At 36.6% G+C, this 22,731-nt stretch overlaps 1 protein-coding gene across 1 annotated transcript; it reads right to left on the bottom strand.

The window, feature by feature from the left end:
- Window positions 1–1,059: 1,059 nt before the first annotated feature.
- LOC135689597 (peroxinectin A) lies at window positions 1,060–21,182 on the bottom strand. Its single transcript, XM_065206882.2, has 16 exons — window positions 21,041–21,182; window positions 14,930–14,966; window positions 14,105–14,159; window positions 13,651–13,726; window positions 12,917–13,074; window positions 12,556–12,708; window positions 11,631–11,859; window positions 10,959–11,015; window positions 10,009–10,104; window positions 9,410–9,480; window positions 8,700–8,859; window positions 8,037–8,207; window positions 6,726–6,901; window positions 5,467–5,786; window positions 5,079–5,302; window positions 1,060–1,478 (listed from the first exon to the last, which is right to left on the bottom strand). The coding sequence occupies exons 1-16, from the start codon at window positions 21,167–21,169 to the stop codon at window positions 1,305–1,307; spliced, it is 2,286 nt and encodes a 761-aa protein (XP_065062954.2). The 5' UTR covers window positions 21,170–21,182; the 3' UTR covers window positions 1,060–1,304.
- Window positions 21,183–22,731: the final 1,549 nt, after the last annotated feature.

Genomic DNA, 22,731 nt, shown 5'->3' with positions numbered 1-22,731 from the left:
TTCCAGTCAAAAAAGATAAATCTGTAGTTAAGATACTGTCTTTTTGCCCTTGATGGTCTTTTGGCGTTGGATCCCGGTCATGTCACTTGGACATGCATGACGTAACAATATGTTTAGCGCAAACAACTAGCGCGAATTTTTTGATTTACTAAACAAACATTTCAAATATAAATATCAAGATACTAAATTTGTAACTGCACAGACTTTGTTCAAATCACCATTCTTTGCTACATAGCAATAGTTTATAAGTGAAACGATAGATAAACAAAAAGGTACACATTGGAAATCTTCTAATACCAATGACTTCTAGGAATCGAAGAGTGTATGATTATATCACTATTTTGCTCAAGAAATATGTTATGAAATGGTTTTTTAAAAGGTTCCATAATTATCATCAGTTAAATTGTGATGCGTAAGTGCACTGGTGACCCGCATTATATATGCATAAGAGCACTGGTGACCCGCGTTATATATGCGTAAGAGCACTGGTGACCCGCGTGAAGAAAAGTCGCCTAAGTAATGAAGGAGCATACGAAGAATTATTTCCACGCAAGCCCAGTAAAAACGACGTTTGATGAGCCCTCACTAGCAATTGTAGAGTTTAAACTGGTAAACAAGTCAGAAAATTCATTTTAACCATTTTTGCGAAGAAAGCAAATTTTCTGGATTTCTAACAACGTATAAAAACTTATAACGAAAGACAGCAAAAACGTATAAAAACGTTGGGGGTTTTGAAGGCCTTGTTAGAGGGACGTTTTGACAAATTTCGCTTATTTGTCCAAGTATACTACCGGAAAAAATTTTGCAAAGAGAACGATTTTTTATTGGTTTTTCTAACAACGTATAAAAACTCAAAACAAAAGACAGCAAACAACGTATAAAAACTCTGCGGGTTTTAGAAGCCTTGTTAAAGGGAACCTTTGAAAGCTCATTTATCACGTAATTAGCTGCATAGATCTGCCACAAAACAACCTCATTTTGAATATTGCAGAGCTTCACTCATTTAAAGAAAAGCTCTTTTGGATGAAGAAGGTCAGGCCATTCAAGGAACAAAAAAACTCATGTTTAATTCGGGCATTTCATGAGAGCATTACAACAAAACTTGTATTTAAATGCTGCCATTTAATTACAAAACCCTTGATTTTTATACCAGCATATATTATTATAAAAATAGAAAAGCTAAATGAATGATAATTTGTGAAAGAAAACATTTATATTACTTCGAGATAGCTTCATAACTACTTGGAAGTTTCTTTTCGCTGATGTTATTGAGATTAGATTATCATTCTTTAGTAAGTCACGCTTCATTTATGATACGAGCGGTTTCGGCACTTCGAAGGCCGTTTCTTGACACACTGGTGACCAACCACTGTTCTGCAGACGTCACTTGCAAAGAAGACATTGCTTGGGGGATCATTATACCCTGTATTCAACTGTATGATTCTGCTCAGTGTATGCTTATTAACGTAGTTGATCTCCTGTGAATAGAAAGAAAGATACGATTTTCAGCGTAAATGACATTGGCAGGGAAAAAAGTTAACTAACAAACAAGTGCTCGTTTTAAGAGCTTAGGCAAGCAACAAAGAGCACACCTCTATTTCAATGCTCTGTTCTTGAAGCGCTTTTAAAAACAGAGATCCTGCAGGGATTCTATTTCTTACTACCAACCTGAGATATTCTTTATATAGAATTGCTTTTCTGTGATAGACAAATTGCTCTAAGGAAGCTCGCTTTTTAGAACTAAAAGAACTTTAGAACTTTAGATCTAATGCTGGACCACATTTTTAGATTTATAAAAAATATTGGCAGGTAATTTTTCTCTTGAGCTTTGATACATCTTAGCAGAATTGTTTATTGACGTTGCCATGTATGTGGAGGATTGTCATTTCAAAATTGCAACTCCGATTCCAAAATTATTTGCAAAATGTTGATGCAGTCTCGCTTCCCTTTGATTGTATGGTATCTTGACTGATTTTTGGTCTTGATCTTACGGTAAGGACTGTACACTTCCCAGGCTTCTTTGCAACTTCAGAGCAAACAGATGGTGTATTGAAATTGAGGCAAAGAGATAAACACGAAGAATTCTCATATCGAGTGTAGTGTACAGGTGACTTCTTATCTAGGAGTTATCTTATCTTGATTGTCTTGATTGTATCTTGAGTTGTTATAGTTGGTATACTGCGAAATAAGTGAGACCTAAACTGCGAAATATGTGACAGTGATTTAAAATATTTTATGGATAGCTACAACTTTGCTAGTATTGTCAAAGAGCCAACCTTTTAAATCATCTAAACCTCGATGCATTGATTTAATTCTAACAAATAGAAAATCCAGCCTTAAAAGCACGACAACATTTTAAACGGGGCATTCTGATTTTCACACAATAATTCTGACAGTCCTTAAAGGCGGCTATATCAAGAAAGGTCCGAGGATAGTTTAATACAGAGACTAGACTAAGTTTAGCACGATAACATTATATTGGTAATACCATGAAAGATTTATCAGGAAAAGTGTCCTTTGATTGTATCAACACAAACTTGACAAAAGTACTTTATCAGCATGCTCCAGTCAAGAAAAAATATGTTCGTGCAAATGATGGTCCGTTCATGACCAAAGAACTGCGAAAAGCAGTTATGTACCGGTCTAAGCTAAAGAATGTTTACAACAGGAATAAGACCAACGAAAACTGGAACGCATACAAGCTTCAGATAAATAAATGTGTTGCAATATTAAGAAAATCTAAATAAATTCTTTAGAGAAATTTAGATACCCAAAATTATTATTATTATTATTATTATTATTATTATTATTATTATTATTATTATTATTATTATTATTATTATTATTATTAATAATAAACTTACAAGCATCTCCATTCGCACCACATACTATATATTCTGCTGTAGAAACAAAACTTGGACTAATCCAGAGCTACTCCCCTTTTAACATTTTTTTCTTTTCTCATTACGATTGTAATAGTTTTATTTTGTAAAAACAGGCTAGCCAGTTACAAATTACCTTGTAATAGTGAGATTTGTAATTGTAGTTTTAACAGGAATTCAAAATGAAAAGTTTCCATTATTATTATTATTATTATTATAATTACAATAATAATTATCCGAACATCTTATTACATATTTTGTGTGCGCAATAAGACTGTGTGCGGAATATCCCTGAACTGCTCTCCTTCTAAAGATACTACGAACTCTTATGATCTTATTTGTGTATTAAAACTTTTGTAAATTAGTAGACTTGTTACCAGGCTAGCCCATAGTAACTACCTGTAAAGTGAGGTTACTGTTTTATGTAGAAGAATATAAAATAAAAATGTTTTCATCATATACTGCTTTTAGTGAGAAGTCGAGAAATTTAGGAACAAAGCAACGAAAATGCTAGGCAAAACCACCTATATTTCTTGCACTCGTCTTTGTCATATTTAAAGCAGTCCCAAAGCTTTCTGAATCAATTTTCGTTTAAGCTTTGAGTTGAGAATATCATGACAATTTACCAGAAATCATACTTTTCAGTCAACTGGCTTAGCCAAAAAAATCATCTTATACCACAGCATAGACAGAAAAAACGCCGAAAGGATTAATGTCGTGCTTAAATCGTTTTTAATCATAACAGTTCCCAAGCATAAAATCTAAAAAATCTATTCACTCAAAAATCAGTTGAAAATGTTGAATGACAATCGGTTGAAATTGACTGTGATATGGTAAGGACTGTGATATGAGACGGTCAACAGGCTTCTCCAATTCAAATGCAAATTTGTCTCTGTTCATAAATCATTTTAACATCACACTCCATGCACAGAATAGCTCCAGACAGCAACTGCCCGTTTGTTGAACAGTTGAAAGTGACAAAAGTTTTTTTTTTCTAACAGCTTAAATATGCAGTGACGTCAAAAAGACTAAGGAAATAGGCAGAACTGATTTGGCGTCCCTGTGTTCATATCTTAAAGGTCAAATAATATTTTTCACAGCTTTCTCGTCCAATGAATGTGGTTCAAAGTCATTAAGTTAAAGCCTGCAGTCTGCAATCAAGGGAGAATTGCCACAAGCAAACCAGACATTCCAAAGTCAGGTGCAATTTGTTGCTATGGACGAGGATAATAGAAAGCGCAAAGGAAAGAGAAACGTCATCTATCAAGAAACGATCCGAGGCGTGATAAAAGCATTTTAAACAGTTGTTTTATAATGTTGTTGTGATCTACGACACCATGCAGCATCACTGAATATAAATAAATCGCGGAAGTTAACAGGTAATTTTAAATACTTGTGATGTATCAAGCGAGGGGGCATGAAAAGACTGGAAAAAGCTAATGGTTTTTACAAAAATACATACTTTCTAAGTAGAAACGAATTTTTTTAAATTTACTTTTATTTCCTTGCAAAAAGGTTACCTTCTTGACCGTTATTAGAGGGAAAATAAGGCATTGTTGCACTCCCAAGTGGCCGTTTGGCCGTTGATTAAAGGTGGCTGTTGTGCGGAGGTTTCCTTACGAGAATTGACCATGAATTCGGCAGCAACTTTCACTACTGGCCGCAGATCAGGAGTTAGCCATTGCACACAGGCGAGTGTTATTAGAAGTTTCAGTTTATTTCATGGCTTGATCGATGCTTAGCTCTTGGCACACAAGTTGTGGCCGCAAAAGCCAAAACTTTCGTTGCGTGTTGCATTAATTGAGTCATCTATTGCCTGTTCCTTTCAGCCAAACCTAAAGCTAGTCTGTAGAGATCTCAATTCTAAAAGAGGCGGGACCAGCATCAACAAATTTTCTTGCTGGATTGACGGTAGCAGTCGGTTACACTTCAGACCTTGTTTGCCTCATACAGCGGGGATCTGTTGTTAAGTTCTCGTAGAAGACATAAGCATTACTAGCCGTCACTTTGAATCTTCGTTTCTATAATACAAGTTAGGAATGGTCGAGTTGATCTAGCGACAGTAGCCTCTTCAGTTGCATAATCCCTGATGCTACTAGGATGGACCAATGTTCTCATACATTAAATGAAAATTTCTATATCAATTTAGTTAAACAGTTATTACCTATCATGTATAGATACTAAAACCAGACTTACCTTTCTAGAAAGAATTCTTTCATACCAGAATCTGTCACCATCTCGCATCCTTGAAATTTGATCCACAAAGATCTTTTCGAATGTTGGGCCTAGCTCAGATCCTGGTACATGATCTTCTGCGATACCTCCAACCCACAAATCAAGGTTGTTTACATCTTTATAAAGTGATTTCAATGATGTTGCTACTTTTCTATTTCTTGTAATTTGCTTGAATGATGTCACCTCTATAATAAAAAAATGCCATTGAATAAAAGAAAAATAGCTTTATAACTTCTTCTTTTGAAGAAGCATATGCCAAGACCAAGAGAATAACCCTTTACTAGGGAATCCAAGAACAACTAGAATAAAAGTCACGTGCAGCATAGATGGGTATATACAATGCTCTTACTTGGCAATCCTAGAGCTTTTCTGACCGTATTGTAGTCAGGTATCCCCACATCCCTTCCTCTTTGGATGTTAATAGCGGCTAGATCCAGCCCAAGACCATTCTTGGGAAACAGGAAGTTTCGCATCTCATCAACTATCTTAACATCAATTTCTTGGGATGGTCTTTTGACTGCCCCTCTTAATACAGGATCAATACCACCTTCTTCGGTTACTCTTTCAGGCCGAAAAAAGCCTTCGCGCAGTGCAAAATGGCCGTAAGGTGAAATTTTGTTGTTTTTGTCGAAACGGAAAACTGTTCCACTGATCTGTGTATGTCCAAACCTGCAACAAATTTGTCAAGCATTTTTAGTATTATGTACGCTTAAATTTTCATGAGTAAGCTAGCATCTAAACAGAGGATTGCCCCACCCTCAATCGAGCCTGATAGAAAAGTGATCATGACAACATCTAGGTACAGGCAAAGACCGAGAAGCATATTACGTATTGGAGAAGAAAGGGGTATAGGGCAAAATAGTTTTTGGAGACTAAACAAGCTAAAGCTGAGAGCAAGATGATTTTTTATTTTTAAGTATATGTTGAAAATATTTGGGGTTTGATCCCTCTAACACATCACTAAAATTATTCTTTGGGCAAGGAATGAGATATGAACCTACCATCCTTGTTACAGGTATTGAGCGAAACATTAAAACACATCCAGGAAAGCACACATGTATAAAAAAACATCTATATCTTCTCATAGTTCAGTTAGAGCGCATGTATTGCAAAGATATCAATACTGAACTAGTGGGAGGCGGCTAGAAAGTCTCCACATCATCTGTTGAGAGTTTTTACTTAAGAAGGAAGCCATGTCTTAGTCTGCTTTTTTACAGTCCATTAATGTTTCACATCTCTATGGAAGTGCTTCCTCACCTAATCTTGCTTAATTGTGTCCACATTGCCTTGGAGTTTTAGGGGTGGGGGGGGGGGGTGGGGTTGGTAAAATTAGAGCAATCTATCTCATTTTGCACAGTCCCTTTATAAATGAATTACTCTTTTACTATTTAGTCATTACTTCTGACATAGGGAGCTGGAAAAGTGTTCTTACACTAAATTTAAAACTGCAATATTTCAATTATCGAGCTATTGTAATGCTTAAAATTACCCAAACCTGCCAAAGCTCAAATTGCCCACTTTGGGATGACTAAAGAGAAATGGTACTCTTGTTTGCCAGCTGATCTTTAACAACCTGAATACACAATAGAGAAGCGTAAAATTGCAAACCTGAAGGCAGCATGTGAAAACTCTGTCGCGATGCCACTGTTTACTTTAGGGTTGAACCCTTTGTATTGCGGAAGCTTTCTGCCAATAATGGATGGTGCATATTCCCTTAGAGTGATTGCTTGCATCTCGGCAATTACAATTTTTCTTGCATGTTGGAAGATTTCTTCATCAGATGCCTGTAAAGTATCATCAAAGTAACCGTCAATAAATACAAGATACTTTATAATATGAAAGTAACTGAATATTAACATCAAATTCTTTCCGAATACTTATCACACGGTCTTCAAGGTGGCAAATAAGTGTGTATGAAAACTGTACGTACCTAGTTATAGTCTAGCATTTGTTAGCCCAGAAATATTCTTAAATCATTCTTAAGAAGAACGGTTTTTTCTACCGTTCAGTTTCATTCAGTTTCTGTTTCATTAATGATCAATCGGCTCGAAATGTAATTTAATACAAATACCTTTCCACTAAACACCAAAAAAAGATTACATCAGGCACCGCGGAGCGTTTAGAAAAGTTGGGGGTCTCAAAAAATTGCACATTTGCAAACATACTAATACAATAATTGATATCAGCCTCAACATCTATTCGTATAACAAACTGTGCGCACGCCTGAGGGGTCAGTAAGAATTAAGGATTTCAAACAGTGTTCAATGGTCTAAAAAGTTCAAGGACTAGGAAAGAAAAAGGGAATTTCTAATCACAGGAAACGCTGTGCCATATGTTTGGTGACAGAGGTTACCGCTATTCTTCTTGATTAAAGGCATTGAGTCATGATAAATAGACTGGGTATACCCAAATTGCCAAAATCCGCTGAGTCATGATTTCCATGACTGCGATGCTATTGGTTGACCCTGAACTGGTCACATGAACTCACCTTGTACTGATTAACATAAAAGTTTCCATCAATAGCAAGTTGTCAACAACGGATGCCAATATCACATGAAACAGCAGCGATCACGCCGAAACCAAATGACCCCCTATAGAGAAAGCCTATTTACCATGACTCAATGCCTTTAAGACTTCCTATAGCTAAAACCTCATGCAGTACCTAATCCCTTTCTCGTTTTGAGTAATTATGGAGTATTTCGTGGCTTTCATAGCTCAGCCCACTCAAGGCGCACAGAGCTTTGACAAAATAGCATTTTCGCTTTTTAAGCAAAATATCATTCTCTTGAAAGCTTAGATCAGGTTTACATTTGTCCAGTCTAACTCTCTTTTCAAAATATCGGGAAGGATGATGCAGGAAGCATCTTCCTGGAATCTCAAAACTACGACTGATGCTAGTTAGTTTCTAGTTTAACTTACCTTTGGATGCCGCTTCTTGTAAAGTCTTGCTATTCTGTTATGTTCTCTTACAAACAGCGTGTGCAGCGCAAGGAGGGTAGGTGCAACGTTGGCGCGGTTGTCACCTGCGATTCTGAGCCTTGTTGGGTCACGTCCGATGGCGTTTGCATTTGGTAGACCAAAAGTATTTAGCTAAAGATATTCAAACATGATCAGAAGTAATAGTCAGATAAAGCACAAAACAAAAAGAGAGCAAAAATGGAGTCCTGCAAAGGCTCAGATTCAGAAGTGAAAATATCAAACAATGAAATACCAGAGACGATAATGTGTTTGTCTCTATTAAGAATCATAACCGAAGACGGAGAATACACCAAGGTAAGGTTGCCATAGCTCAGCCCACTCAAGGCGCACAGCAGAGGTGGCGCCAGAAATCTTCCGACAGAGGGGTTGGAGCTTCCGACAGGGGGGCTAAAGTGACTAAAATATGCAGTTTTCATACGTTATTTTGTCACATTTGCTCCGTCAATATCCGACAATAGCCTAAAATTTCCTCCGATGGGGGGCTAGATGCTTCCGACGGAGGGGCTGTAGCCCCCCTAGCCCTCCCCTGGCGCCACCACTGGCGCACAGAGCTAGTTGTAAAAGTAAAAGCGGCTAGGTAGAGTAAAGAGGCTAGAGGCTTACCGGCAGGTTGCCGTTATCCATCTTCATTAGGCCGTCTTTGAGAAGTCTTAGCTTGTTGAGGCGGTTTTTATCCTGGCCGTAAACAGTATTTGCATCGATAACCGCTGATATATCATTAATGTGTTCTCGGGGACATCTGCATTTATCACTGCCAGTGCATCTAGAGGGAGGTACATTGTGAATTATTGACATCATGATGCATTGAATTTCATACAGTAAGACATTGGCAGCAAAAGAAACTGTTTACAACGTTTCTTTCTTCCTTTTGTGTTTCACGTTTTGAAATAAGAGTTGTTGTTCTTAGCATTCTCTACATTTTAATTAAAAGAATCATCTATATACTCTTTGTGACAATGACAAATGTATGAATGTATGATGAATGAAAGTTAATAGCGAGCTGGGCACATTTTAGCAAAACAGAACCTTGAGAAAGATCTTCTGATCTAAACTGTTTAAGGCAAACGAGGTCGAGGGGGACCAAAAATTTGATCAACTAACAAGATCAAAGAGAATAGGGGTGCAAGGGGTTTTGCTGGAAATCTACAGGATGGCGCAAGATCGTGATTTGTTGAGAGCCACAGCAGTTCAAAATAAACATTCTACTACTTGATGATGAAGATGGTAAACCTCCCGTCTCTCTTAATGGACTCAGTTACAACTGTTATATAGCTGACATTGTGACAACTTTCAAAGACAAGCTATAAACCTACGTATCGAATCTGAAGCGTCTGACAGGGATAGACTTGTTGCCAGTGGAATCAGGGTCAAATATCACATCTCCCTACAACGATAATATTACCGCATTTTTAGAAAATCTTCTACTATTTCTTATTAGAAATAAAACATAAAACCAAGCTGGTGACAAAAATTCTAAGATTGGCAAAACTATCCGATAATTATAGACTTGAAAAATTGTTATGTTTTTGTTTGTAAATAAACTGTGATCCTTTTTTGATCAACTAACTAATAAATTACTACTCCAAACTCGAGGCATTATTTTTGTTTGTTGACTTTGTATTGCAAACGTTATCATATTTCTCTAGGAAATGTGTGAGGGGGGTGTTAAAGGAACGTAAAATTCAAGGATTAAAAAAATCTCAATCAATACATAAAGCATATTAACAAAAACAAATATCAATAACCAAATTATGAAATTGAAAAAAAAATATTCAAAATTTGTGGAAAAAGGAAACTTGAAATTTTGAGACTTCTTCAAAGTTTCTTCGAGGGTTGGTTTTTAGGCCACTAGCCGTTCTTCTAAAACCTATAGCGACAATTCCAAATGATCTTGGTAAAGCGACCAGATTACCTTGGGAACTGATATAGGCACTTCCACGTCATTGGGTTTCTTTTGCTGAAAACCTCGTGGTAATTCGGCTGTATGATCTGCGTCGTGGTCCAGGAGCTACAATAAACACATGAATAACATCTGGATTTGAAAAACTGCTGTGTATTTCATCCATATCAACGTATGATAGCACTAATAAGTAATTTATATTACTAATAGTATGGTAGTCAATGCTGAGAAAAACCATATTGATCCCCCCTCATTCTCTCTGCTCTGTTTATTTTTTCACTCTTTTATTGATTGCTTAGGCCTCATGATTTATTTTGTTTCCGAATAAACTTTGCAAGTTTGGTTCATTCCCTTTTCGGAAATTCTGTCCTGCATCTGTGAGTACCTCCACTTGTGTATTTATAGTACGTAGTACGATTCAATATGTTTGATTTGAAAACTGTGCTATGTACGCAAATACTCATCGCCATTTAGAGAACGTTCATTGAGCCCTAGATAGATTCCCTAGCTATGCACTTGTGTTATGGTGGATCTAGGGCCGCATTGAGGTTCCAGTAAAAAATCTGTAAAAATCGACAGTTGATTTCTGTGTCAAATAAAAAACCTATGGAAAGACGAGTCTATTCTAATAAGCTTATCCCTTAGATGATTTATATCATGGAGGTTGCACATTGGGTGCATAAATGGCAAAAGGTCTAGAATAATAAAGCCTACGATTTCTAAGATATTAAGCACAGTATTTGAAACAAACCAGTTTTGCAAAACATCTATCTTTAAAAGTATTATGATTTCTATCAAATTTTTCCGAACAGTCAAACATTCGAGGTGACAGGAAAAAGTCGAAAAAGTACAATCACATTATGTCTTTCATCGGACATCTCTGGCTTAATTTTATGAGGATTAAGGCTTAATTATTCGTATGTATGTAATTATTAAATTGGGAAACCCTGCTGGTTCCTCACCTGTCCAAAATACACAGATAGATCGCTCTGTCCTCTTCTACTGAATATTTCTCGATTCTAAAAATTAATTAAACACTTTTACCGACCAATAATATATTCAAAATATTAGTAGGACAAGAGATTTTTATTTTAGAATAAATTTGTTGCACATCACATCACTGCTTCAAAAAAGAAACCATACACCCTACACCTTTCATTTTTCCATTCAGTCAAATTTCAGCAAAATGGATAAGAAAGAATTTTGCAGGACGCTAGAACAGGTTGAGAAGCCTAGGCAAGCCCAAGGGGCCCTACCAAACGTTTAAAAAATGGGGCTCTGAAGCTATTTATTTCAGATATGTGGTTAAGTTAAGGGGGGCCTAGAAATTTTTTCCAAGGAACCTTGGATTGCTTGTTGCGCCCCTTTTTAAAAGATGTGAAATAAAAAGTTTAATATTGATTTCATACGTAAAAGTAGATATGCTTTAAAGTCAGGCTTCAACTTTTCCAGCAGAGATTTTTTAGCATTTTCATCCCTTACAAGATCGCATATTTTATTTCCTGTTCTCTGCTAAACACCCAAAGCTAACATTTGACCATAGAACAGTTTCGGTATTAGAAAACAGTGTATAGAACAATTTGTTTTTCTACTATAAATAAATGAGGGAAGTTCTCAGGGGTAAATTCACTCACTTGTTTCATGAGTACGTTGCTAACAACACGAGGGTTTGGTCTATTTGAACCGGTTCCATTATTTTCCTTTGGAAAAGGACACGTGCTTCCTGCTTTCTGTTGTGCAGTGCATGATCCAGATAGCTCTGATATTTTATCAGCATAGCCATTGCCAGATAGCCGCAACATATTTTCCCCAACTGCACCATTGAATATTGCTTTCGGGTTGTTTAATCTTCCATCTAGAGACCTGAAGCCAAAATTCAATGAGGTAACATTGGAACTGTTCTTTATTAGCCTTTATAGTAACATAAAACTTCAAACTGTTTGCTCCTTCAGGGTCTACGGCACGAGATTAAAAGTGGGGGGGGGGGGGGGCAAGGCTAGCAAAAGTAGGAGACAAAGACTTTTCCTCCTTTTACTGCAGCTTTAAAACTACTTGCTTCGCAAGAAAATGGGGGGGGGGCATGACCCCCTCGGCTTCCGGTGGCGTGGACCCTGTCCTTTACATACAAAAACCTTAAAGCCAAATGCAGCGGGCACAGAGAAACCAATATTTTAGGGTAGTTAACTGCCCTCTCCCCAACTGCCCTCTCCCCAACCACCCTCTCCCCAACCACCCTCTCCCCAACTGCCCTCTCCCCAACTGCCCTCTCCCAAACTGCCCTCTCCCCAACTGCCCTCTCCCCAACTGCCCTCTCCCCAACTGCCCTCTCCCCAACTGCCTTTCTAAATCTTAATTGCATCACAACTGTTATTGTTTTTTGAACGTAAAGATAATCGTTCACACGAGCCAAAAACTATATTTCATGGCTCGAATCATTATCAGGTTACGTTTCCATTACAGACCAAAAATCTGTCTTTAACGAACTTGTTTGTTGTGCAGACCATAACTTTATCTTGTTTTTCTAAATCCAGAAAGATAAATGCTAACATTTAGAACTACCTTTTTGTTAAATCTTGGGTTGAGCCAACAGGAAAGCGCAGCCGTCCACTAGGGCAACTTTTACCTTGAATTTTTTCTGTAATAACTATAGTCTTTGGGTAATTAGGTACACAGGAAGGAAGCTGATAGCAGTATTTCTTGACATAACGATATCTAGGATTAAAAAAATACGTCAGCTTGCCAATTGAATTTAACATTAATTGAATGAAAAAATTAGAATACATAATTGCATAAATGTTGGTTAGTATATGAAAGAAGTCGTGCTTTTTGATCCGGGAAGATGATCAAAGATGATGATGATTATAATGATTCTGTTATGGAAATGACGATCAATAAATGTCATAAATGCTTTCATACCTACCTTGGCAAGAGCACTTTGAGGTGCATTCCATTATTCACATTCTTTATAACAAATTTCCGTTTGTAAGTCGGCCAGTATACGACAAGGGTGTTCTCCTCGCTATGGAAGTAGCAAGTGAAGGTACCACGATTTCTGTAACTTGGCGATGGTCGACAGTACTAGGAGGGACCAGAGTCATAATTTCAAACCTCAAAAAAGATCAAAGTGTTCACCAAATTCATCCTTTACAGGATACATTAGACTTAGGCAGCATGCTTTTGCCTCAAGATTATGAAACACTGGGGTAGTAAAAAAAGGCTTTATAGAATAATTCATAGAGCAAACATGTTTATGATATTTCACGCTCCCTTTTATGAACAGTGTCTCTATTATCAAGTTTCTTTTAAATTGCAACAAAAGAGGTGTTCTGTCTTGTCAAAAATGTCTTTCGTTTTGTCAGTAGCCACAATTGTGATGTTGTTCTGAGAGATTCATGAACTTGTATCAGAGATATACTGGACCGCACCATATCTACCTATATCTGAGGTTCGTACATAGCCACAACCGTGGCTGAAGTCCCCAATATAGAAGTAGAAGCATTAAATGTTAGCAAAGGATATATAAACTTTTAATAAATGCCAGCAAAAACAAAACTGTGGCGTCGATGATGCATGGAACAGGGTGGGCAATACAGCATAATTTAGAAGACATGCTTCTATTGTAGACAATAGGTAAATAGTATAAGAGCTTCTTACCTTTTTATGGTAGCCGTGGTAGTGTCCAGTCGTGTAAACCTTTGCTCTATGGCTTCCACAAATCCTGCTGCCACATCTTTTCAAGCAAAGCAGAAAATGTATCAATTGTTGGTCAAAGGATTTGTATCAAACACCTTAGAAACCCCCAGAAGCTTTGAAAAATTTCTGCCACTGCTCCCAGGATCGTTATGTTTGGATTAGAATAAAATCTAACAAAATCAATAAACCTCGCGCAAATTTCTATTACCTGGGGAAAGACATATTCCAATATGCAGCACCTTGCTTTTGGTGTTTACTTGCTGGGTAACTGCTCCAAAAAGAGATTGAGCTTCATTATGGAAATTATTATTATTATTATTATCGTTGTTATCAATGGAAACATTTACTTTCACAAAATGATATTGAGTGAACGTCTTTATATTCAAGCGGTCGAGAAACAGTATTTGCGCTTTACCTCTGAAATATTTCCACACTGATTTGGTTTTTTCTGTAGTAGAAGCCACCTTGGTCTACAAAAAAAACACATAGATTTTCTCTGTAGCTTTTGGTTAACTTGTCTGTAGCTTTGGGAAATTGGGGATTGGGAACTAGGGGTGGAGAATGGAGGTTGAAAAATTGGGAGTAGGGAGTTTGGGGTGAAGAAGAATGGGCGAGGAATTGGGGGTGAAGTAGTGTGAGTGTGGTAAGATTTGATGCTAGAGAGGTGACGCCAACTCAATAGATACGCCGAACAAAGCTGCGTCAAACTGTCTTACACAAGCAATACCAAAGTTAATCAGGCTAAATGTTCGACCTTGGCCAAGGTATAAGTGTACATTTATGGGCTCGGGGGTCTCACCAAAAGCGTGCTGATATGGGCCCTTGGTTTGAAAACAGGCGAAAAAACTAGCTTGACCTTTGGAGGTCAATTGTTATCGTTTTTGCAGAAAGAATGTTTAAACAGCCAAATGCTGTTTAGAGAGTTAATGTGTCGTAAGCTTTACCAAAAAGGTTGTTACTGGGTTATTTTAATAATAGAATGCACATGGATGACATCCACATTTATAAATGACCTTTAAGCATGCCATACAAAGCCAGCGTCCGCTTAATTCGATCTATTATGATTTCCTTCATTTACCGATCTAATGAAATTATTCAGTCCTTTCCCAGTTTTACAAATCAGTGTCTTTTTAAGGGTGAAGATTCACTGATTTCTGCAAAATCTCCGCTTGTATCAGTACAGTCGGCATGTTTTCATGTTAGATAATCTCTGCTACACAATTAATATCGTTTGGCGTACCTTCAATGTCATCCTCGTCATCTGCAACTGCGTCATACTGTCAAAAGAAAGATAATTTGATATCAAGGCTCAAATTGATTCCACGCTGTAATCTTGATTATACAAAATTTATCAAAGTTTTGAAAATTTATCAGAATATTTAAAAAACATACAAGGAGTGGTGCGAATGTAGGGTAGGGATCATAATATGCCGAGTAATAAGCATAGAAATTATAAATAGAATATTTGAATCTCAATCATCCTTTCCTAGTTTCTGATCATAAATTTACCCAAGACTCTGTTTTTCCCTGTTTGACAACAATTTTATAATCTAACTGGAAATAATGGGGTGATCAGACATCTGTTATGCCAAAAGCATTAAATTATTTTCCTATATGATGTGAGATGGGTTTAAGAGCATAGTATTTCAGATTAATTATACAAAACAATAGGAGAGTGGTCAGTTCATGTTTTCACCAGACAACGGCAAAATGTATATTTAATGCTTATATTTTTAATTAAAAGGGATCTTGATTTTTGCTATTTTTTCTGCTGATCAGCCTTATCTTTGCTCTTACAATCTGAATCTATCTCTTATCAAAAGCTGGAGTTTAAAGAAGCTATTGGGAAGTACATGAAATATTGATATTTTAGTCATAAGCAAATCTATAACAGGCTTTGAAAAACGTTCTCGGCGCTCAGCTTTTTATGAAAGCTTTGAGAAAAATTAGATTTTTGCTTAACCATGTTATATTCGCCAAGTGTCGATCAAGAATTGGAATTCAGGTTATTGAATTGAATTGCAGAGGAAAATGGCTTCCTTAGATTTCCTTAGAAAAAGACACTGTCCTTTCGTCCAGTGTTGCAATTTGGCCGTTTTGAAAGCCAAATTCCTCCATTCTGGTCGCTTTTCAAAGCTGTTTGCCGTCGAAAATTGATTTGGCCAAAAAAGCAAAATATGGCTGAATTTTGGCCGCATGTTGGAAGCCACAAAAATACAAAGAAAACACCAATTTTTGCACAGTTAATATTCAACATTTTGTTAAAATAATATCAAAATTGCAAATAAGCAAGAAACAAAGTAAAAGATAATAGAAAATTTAAATTGAAAGCAAATGGAAGCTTTTGTAACAACTACACATGTGTTGCAATTAACGGCGCAATTAATCGAGAATCGAAATTTAAAAGGTTTATATTGAAATCGCCCATCATAAATATTTGTTTATTGATTTATTTCGAAAGAGTACCTTTAAGATATTAAGTAAATTTCTCAATGTCAGAAACAGAATGTCCAAAATTGCAGCAGAATAGAAACATTTTCCAAGTTTAATACCTATTTCAACCCAAACTGCTCCAAAGTCATCGCAGTCCTAGCTTAGGTTATTGCATAATTTAAAATTCAGAGACTTCTTGACATACACTAAAGTCGTACACTAAATTCGGGCTTGCTGATTTAGTGTCATAATGATAGTTATATCCTTCAATGCTGACATTTGTTGAAATTTCATTTTGAGTTTGATTCCATGTCTCAGAAACTGAGCACATTAGAGTAAAAATTAGAGTAATAAGTTCGTTTTGGTTCGAGAGACTCCTTCATATATTACAGAGCTCGAGAGACTCCAAATATATTACAGAAAGACTCCAAATAAATATAGTCCAGTTGCAGCTCGGGAGTGCTCACTCGACTCAAATAAATATAAGTAAACCTATGTTTTGCGTTATGCTGTCTTCCTACATAGTGTACTTAAAAGTTCTTCGTACATAAAAGAGTTTAAAATTGCTTCGATTGCTTTTTTACGAACATCTGTACGGCTACAGATGATTAACATCAAATTATTCAAGATAAGTGTCCAGAAACACTTCCAAGAGACTGCCTTTGCGTGGGTAGAAAATCGTTTGGGTTGTTCTAGAAACGCTGTCAATTAGCATTGCTGTTCTTTTCACAAGCCTGCTACGTGTTTTGGTTTTTCTTATGATCCACCACATTTTGACATCAAGGAAAGGCATTGTGCAATAACGCTTTTTGGTTTTGTTATGACTTTTTGTTACTTGGATACAACGTGTCATAATGACCAATTATGATGAAAGAACATTTAACAAGAATAATAGTAATATTTCTTGATCATTCTTGCTTTCCGACAAAGAGATTTTCGAATAAAAATCATTTCAATGAAAAATCATATAACCTCATGTTCCTATTGTTTGAATATTCTTGCAAAGAAATAATAATGTGGTTTTTCATTACCTTGGAATATTCTCTCAGTTTTTACATGCAAGAATAATTATTTAAGGTGCTGCCTAGTAAGCAATGGAATCGGACAAGAAAACTGCAGCAATCTGTGCAACAGATATCTTGACTGCAGGCACCGCGCAGCCATTGGGCTAGCAGGGGCTATAGCCCACCCACTTTTTCACTATAAAAGGCTAGAAATTTTTTAAGGTTTACTCTAACGCATCTTTGCATAGTTTACTCCTATGAAGTAGCAGTTCTCATTGACTGGAAACCATTCTTGTTCTTTTGCTAGGTGTTTCATCTTGTTTAATGATATGATGTATTTTCTAACTTGGTTAGCTTGGTTTTTTATTACCCTCGAGCTAATTCTATCTATTTTTATAGTTATTGATATCTTCTCTGAACCAGACTGTTTATATAAATTCAATAGAGATAAGCAAGTATTTTCGAAGAAGGGCGTTTTCCGGCGTTGAAGAGGATGTGGCCTCAAAATTTTTTCGGTCATACCCATTTCAGCCCCTCCACTTTGACTGTAGTTATGAGATCACTAACAGGTATAAGGGAATATGGAAGGGGGGGGGGGGGGGTTAGGAGCAATCGCAGGGGTGCTAGAGAATTGGTTGTGTGTACTCAACGAAAACTTCTGATCATTTAAAAACACAGTTAAACGTAATGATTCTATTCAACTAAATATATGTTTCAATTAACGGGGCCTAAAAAAGAATAATTTATCGACGGAACGGGGGAGAAAAGAAATAAAAACAACCAATAATTTCAAGGGCGTGTTTCAGCGCATGCAAGGTGCCTCTGAAACACTGTAGAAAAATAAATCTAAGAAACTAGATCTTCATCCATAAAATAGGAGATAAAGAGAAATAAGGTTCCTAGTTTGATACATTGGAGGACCCAGAAAATGCTTTAAGATGGTCAAAACTTCAATCCAATTAAACCTTTAACACTGCTAGCGGCTCGCCATCTGTGTGTTCAATAAATTGCGAAATAATGAGAAAGTAAACAGATAAAATGTTTCCAATGGAAGTATAGTGCAGGATCAATTGCCTTATACCTTTGATTTTGCCTTATACCCACGAGTTTACAAATTTATGCCGGTTATGTTTTGGTCATACCAATCTTAGAGTGATGACGTAATTTGTTGATAAAATGCAAAGGAAAGAGACTAGGGGAGAGGGTATTACCAGATTGCTAGCACAAATTTGGAGATTGGTTTGTTGTTGGTTGAGAAATTCGAAGGAAAATGCCGCGACTCGTTTCAAAAACGGCGTTGATTGCCCTTGTTGCACAATTTAAATCCATCAGTGACGTTTGAGTCTCCCACATCCTTCAGATTTATTGTAAAAAAGAAATTCGGGCAGGTTACTTTAGTAGCAAATGAGTAGAATGACGCCCTCAAAAAAGTGAGAGCAATACATCTTCATTTCCAACAGATGATGAATAAAATATGAATAAGATGCTGGGGGCTATCTTACTGTTCCAGATGTAAATTTCATCATCATGCCTTTCTATCCCCTATTGATAAATTTTACTTTTGATTACCCTCCATCTCCCCCCCTAAGGTCAAGCTACGCCACTGCCCTTGATATTGAGATTTCTTATAGCAAACGTGTTTGGTCTGAGACTGTAGCTAGTGGATATCAAGCTTCAGTTTTTGCAAAAAGTAGATCATATTCTATTGCTTTTGGTTCGACAGATGGAGTCCTCTTGATTTTACTTTGAAAAAGGCACTGGTAGCTTATGCCCTTAGCAAGAGGTGCATTGTATTCTGACGACCCCACCTCTTCTTGGAAACAAACACTGAATAATTCCCTTACCAATTCAAGTGGCCTTTTTGCTCAGAAAAAGGGCCAACAGAGCCTGTTCGTTTACTTGATTTCGTTGGCTAAGCAACAATTCCCATATTCTATTGGCAGTGTTCCTGTAAGGAAAACTTTTACCAGATACAGGAAACATGCTTTTATGCTTTAGTTTAGGTCATCTGGTAGCGCTATGGACAGTGGCAGAAATTCAGGCTTTCATTTGGGGGACAAGATAACATTTTGGATCATTTCTAATTTTAAGGAAACTGCACATTTCGATGAAAATAGGTAATTTAGAAATTTTTGCTGAGCACGCCATAATTAAGTAGCAAGAAGGACGATCCAGTTCTGATTTTTTATATCAAAATCGATATCTCATCTAAGACGATTGATGATACAAGAGGTCGACCGATTACACTTTCTACAAGTAGTTCATGATAACAACATGATTGTAATTGCGATGTTCATTTTATGGGTTTTATCCGTTTTTCATCAGCTGGAAATACGTTTGAAAATAACTTCATTTGGAGGAACCCGATGGAACTTTCGGCTAATCTTTACGAAAATGAAATTAAATATACAATTCACAAATAGTTTTGATTTTGTCAAATATTGTTTGTTTGATTATTTAGTACTGGCTAATATTTTATCAGCTATGCTATGTTCAAATGTTGCAAAGTGGCACAGGGAGATTATAGAGGGCCCTGGGGTAAAAAGTGAAAATGCAGCGAAAATTGGGCAACTACGCGCCCTTGATTAGCTTAAAATACTTTTCAGAACTATTTCTTGCAGTAATTTTGACACGTTGATTGTTGCCAATTATCCGAAGAAAGACCGAATTTTCCGACGAGATCGCTGGGTGGGTCGGGGGGAGAAGGGTGGCAGAGCTCCCCCATACCCCCATAATTTCCGCCATTGGCTATGGACAAGAAATCTATATATCTTAAATCAAGTTAAAAGTGGGCATCATCTTTTATGACGATTTATCGTTTATCAGAGTCTTCGGAACAAAATTCATTCAATGGATAAACAAGGCCCCCGCTTCCGACGGCCCTCTTTATCCATAGAAGCAAGTCCACACTTGTGCTTGTAGGCTTTAACTCTAGGCAAGTGACGAGAAAGTCACGTGCTAATAACTGGATTTTTACTTCCTACCCATTTGAAACCTTTCACGGAAACAAAAGCGGAAAAATTCTGTCGATTTCCCCTTTCAGATTTTTCTGTAAAAACACTAAGCCAACAATGCTTTTGAATAAAAAGCTACAGTAAATGAGCTTACACTGTTACTCTTTTTTATAAGAACAGTTTTATAAAAATACTAGCCTCAAAATTGGCTAAGTCTAGAGGAAATTAACTGTAATTTTGAATAATGTTGTCAAACTTCCATAAAACATCTTTAAAAAGGAAGAGATTTTTGTCATCTATGAGTTACTTCATCGATGAAATTTCAAACTTGTCGGCAAATAAAGGATACCTCACTCACTTTGGCAAACAAGACCAGCAACCCCCCCCCCCCCCCCTCCAAAGCACACTAGCTAGCAGTTTTACCGTTTATACCCTAATTATTCAAGACCAAAGTAAGAACAATCCAGCTTCAAATTTTCAAAAAAATTAAGAACAGCCAACCTGAACTTCACTTTAGTGGCTCGTACCATGATTTAGAATAGTCCATCAGCTTATTTCAGTCCAATACAGCTCATCAAAAGCTAAACATTTTTTTCATTTGGCTATTTTCATGTCCTTTCTATTCTTTTGGCAGGTGTTCTAAGTAATATCCTTCAATTTGCTAGGCTATTCATGGCTTTTCACGCTGTCAGCCATATAGGCCTAATGCAGACACCAGAATAACTGTCGAATGAATCTCTGGTGAAATGGTTTAGTCTCTTTAAGAGCTACTTATACAATGTTCTAGTTTCTTCAGCGTGACAATATTTTCTTAACATTTTCAACCTAATTTTTGTCATAGGTTTGTCATACAGAGAAAGTTGTATGCAAATACAGAAAATTTATGAAACTATTCAAGCTCATTGCATTACAGAACAATTGGCAAGGACACTCAAGCTAGAAAGAAATCAACCAACCAACCTTGGCAGCACACCTCCCACTGAGGATACAAGTTTCCTTGATTCCTGGATGACCGAAAGCATCAGCCGTAGTCAATGCCGCAGTGACAAAAGAGCATGCCAGAAGAAATAAAGAAAAAATGTGCGTCATTCTGCATCAGCTAACAGCCTTTCCAAATAACCAAGAAAAGAGACTGAGGAATTAACAGTGTTGCAAGAAGAATTAAAGATGTACGTTTCGCAATTGTTTCCTTGTTTCTTTATCCTGGAATGTAAAAGACGGGGGTATGACTGCAGTGTCAAGGTTCGTGTGAGTCAGAATTGCCAGACCCATTAGTTATTCAAAATTTTGCTCTAGAACAGGGTTTTTTTTCAAGAAATAGGGATTAATTGAATTTTAAGAATAAAGCTTAACGAGAAAGAGATCCAAAACAGGAAGAACCACGATGCCACATCCAATTTCCAATTTTCAGGCCTAAAATAATTTTTAATTCATTATATATCAAATAGTACAAATGTCTACTTTAGATTGAATATTTGTGCAATATTTAAAATATGCTTCATCTTTGCAGATAAAATTGTTTACTCATGCATGCGATAGAAAAAGATAAATTTCGTGAGATATTCATGGATGTATGAAGTAACTGCCCCAGCCACCCGTTCCTGAGTCTGAGCGAATGACATCACTAGGAAGATCAAATCATCCTTGATGACCCCTTTAATGCCCATTAGCAACTAATTACAAGATGTAACAATATTCTGTTTCCACGCTACCGTTATGGCTTGGTGAAGGAAGTTCTAAGCTGCTTGAAAGATTAATTGTCGATTAACGATACCCAAAGCACATGGCTTATTAAAATATGTAAATTACACAATGTATGAAGATAGACCAGATGGTACAGTTTGCCTTTGATTGCTTTTCCATTTACGTCTTCATTTACGTTAACTGAAACATTAAATGTCACCTGTTATAGTTTGTAGGCTGAAGTCCAAGGCAAAATACGCAAGTTATTGTAAAATAGCATTGTTTCTGTTGAGCCTCGGTGTTCTTGAAATTCTTAACTTTGAGCTTTAATATATTCCCTTATCAAAAGGAAAAGTGGTCGGAAATTCGAGACTTTTTGCATGGTGGTAGGGAAACATTAAAAACTATAGATTACCTAAGTTTAAAAATTTTAGGAAAACTAAGATAGAATAGATTCACCCTGTCTTGCATTTATTTTCTATTTCTGAAATTTCTGTCTTTTTGCACCCCAGTATCCTTTTAAAATACATTCTCTCAAAACCTGTATGTACCTAACAATCTTTGATTCCCCCCATCTTACAAATTAACAGTTTTTTCAGCTTTTTCTTCAGTCTACCATATTGTAATTTTGGATGTTTAGATTCGCAAATTCTAATCGCAATCTTGTCGTAATTTCGAACTTCGAACTCGCTTTGACTTTGTTCAAGGTCAGCTGAATGTACATCGCCAGCCACATTGACTGTTGCTCTCTTTATCGAGACAATGGCAGCTCTTAAAGATATTGTTCCTTTCTTGTTTGAAGTTTTAGATTAAACACGTTTATTTATAGCAAGGTAGTACTTGTCTAATCAAAAACTTCAGGAATTTTTAGTATTGGATGGTAGACTTCGAAGGAATATGAAAATTAAATCATTGAATTCACACGTTCGCAGCCACTATTGGCAATGGAAACGACACGGGTTTATCAC

This window comes from Rhopilema esculentum, chromosome 5 (genome assembly GCF_057945365.1).
Source record: "Rhopilema esculentum isolate cy_ngs chromosome 5, ASM5794536v1, whole genome shotgun sequence".
NCBI lineage: Eukaryota > Metazoa > Cnidaria > Scyphozoa > Rhizostomeae > Rhizostomatidae > Rhopilema > Rhopilema esculentum.
This window is presented reverse-complemented; position numbering and strand designations above follow the sequence as displayed.

Bases quoted from the DNA above. Each gene is read 5' to 3' on its own strand.
- LOC135689597 (XM_065206882.2), bottom strand. From the start codon at position 21,169: ATGACGCACATTTTTTCTTTATTTCTTCTGGCATGCTCTTTTGTCACT. The intron at 14,967-21,040 runs GTTGGTTGGTTG...TTCTTTTGACAG, and splicing joins GTGGGAGGTGTGCTGCCAAG to TATGACGCAGTTGCAGATGA. The intron at 1,479-5,078 runs GTAAGTCTGGTT...TTCTATTCACAG, and splicing joins AAAGAATTCTTTCTAGAAAG to GAGATCAACTACGTTAATAA.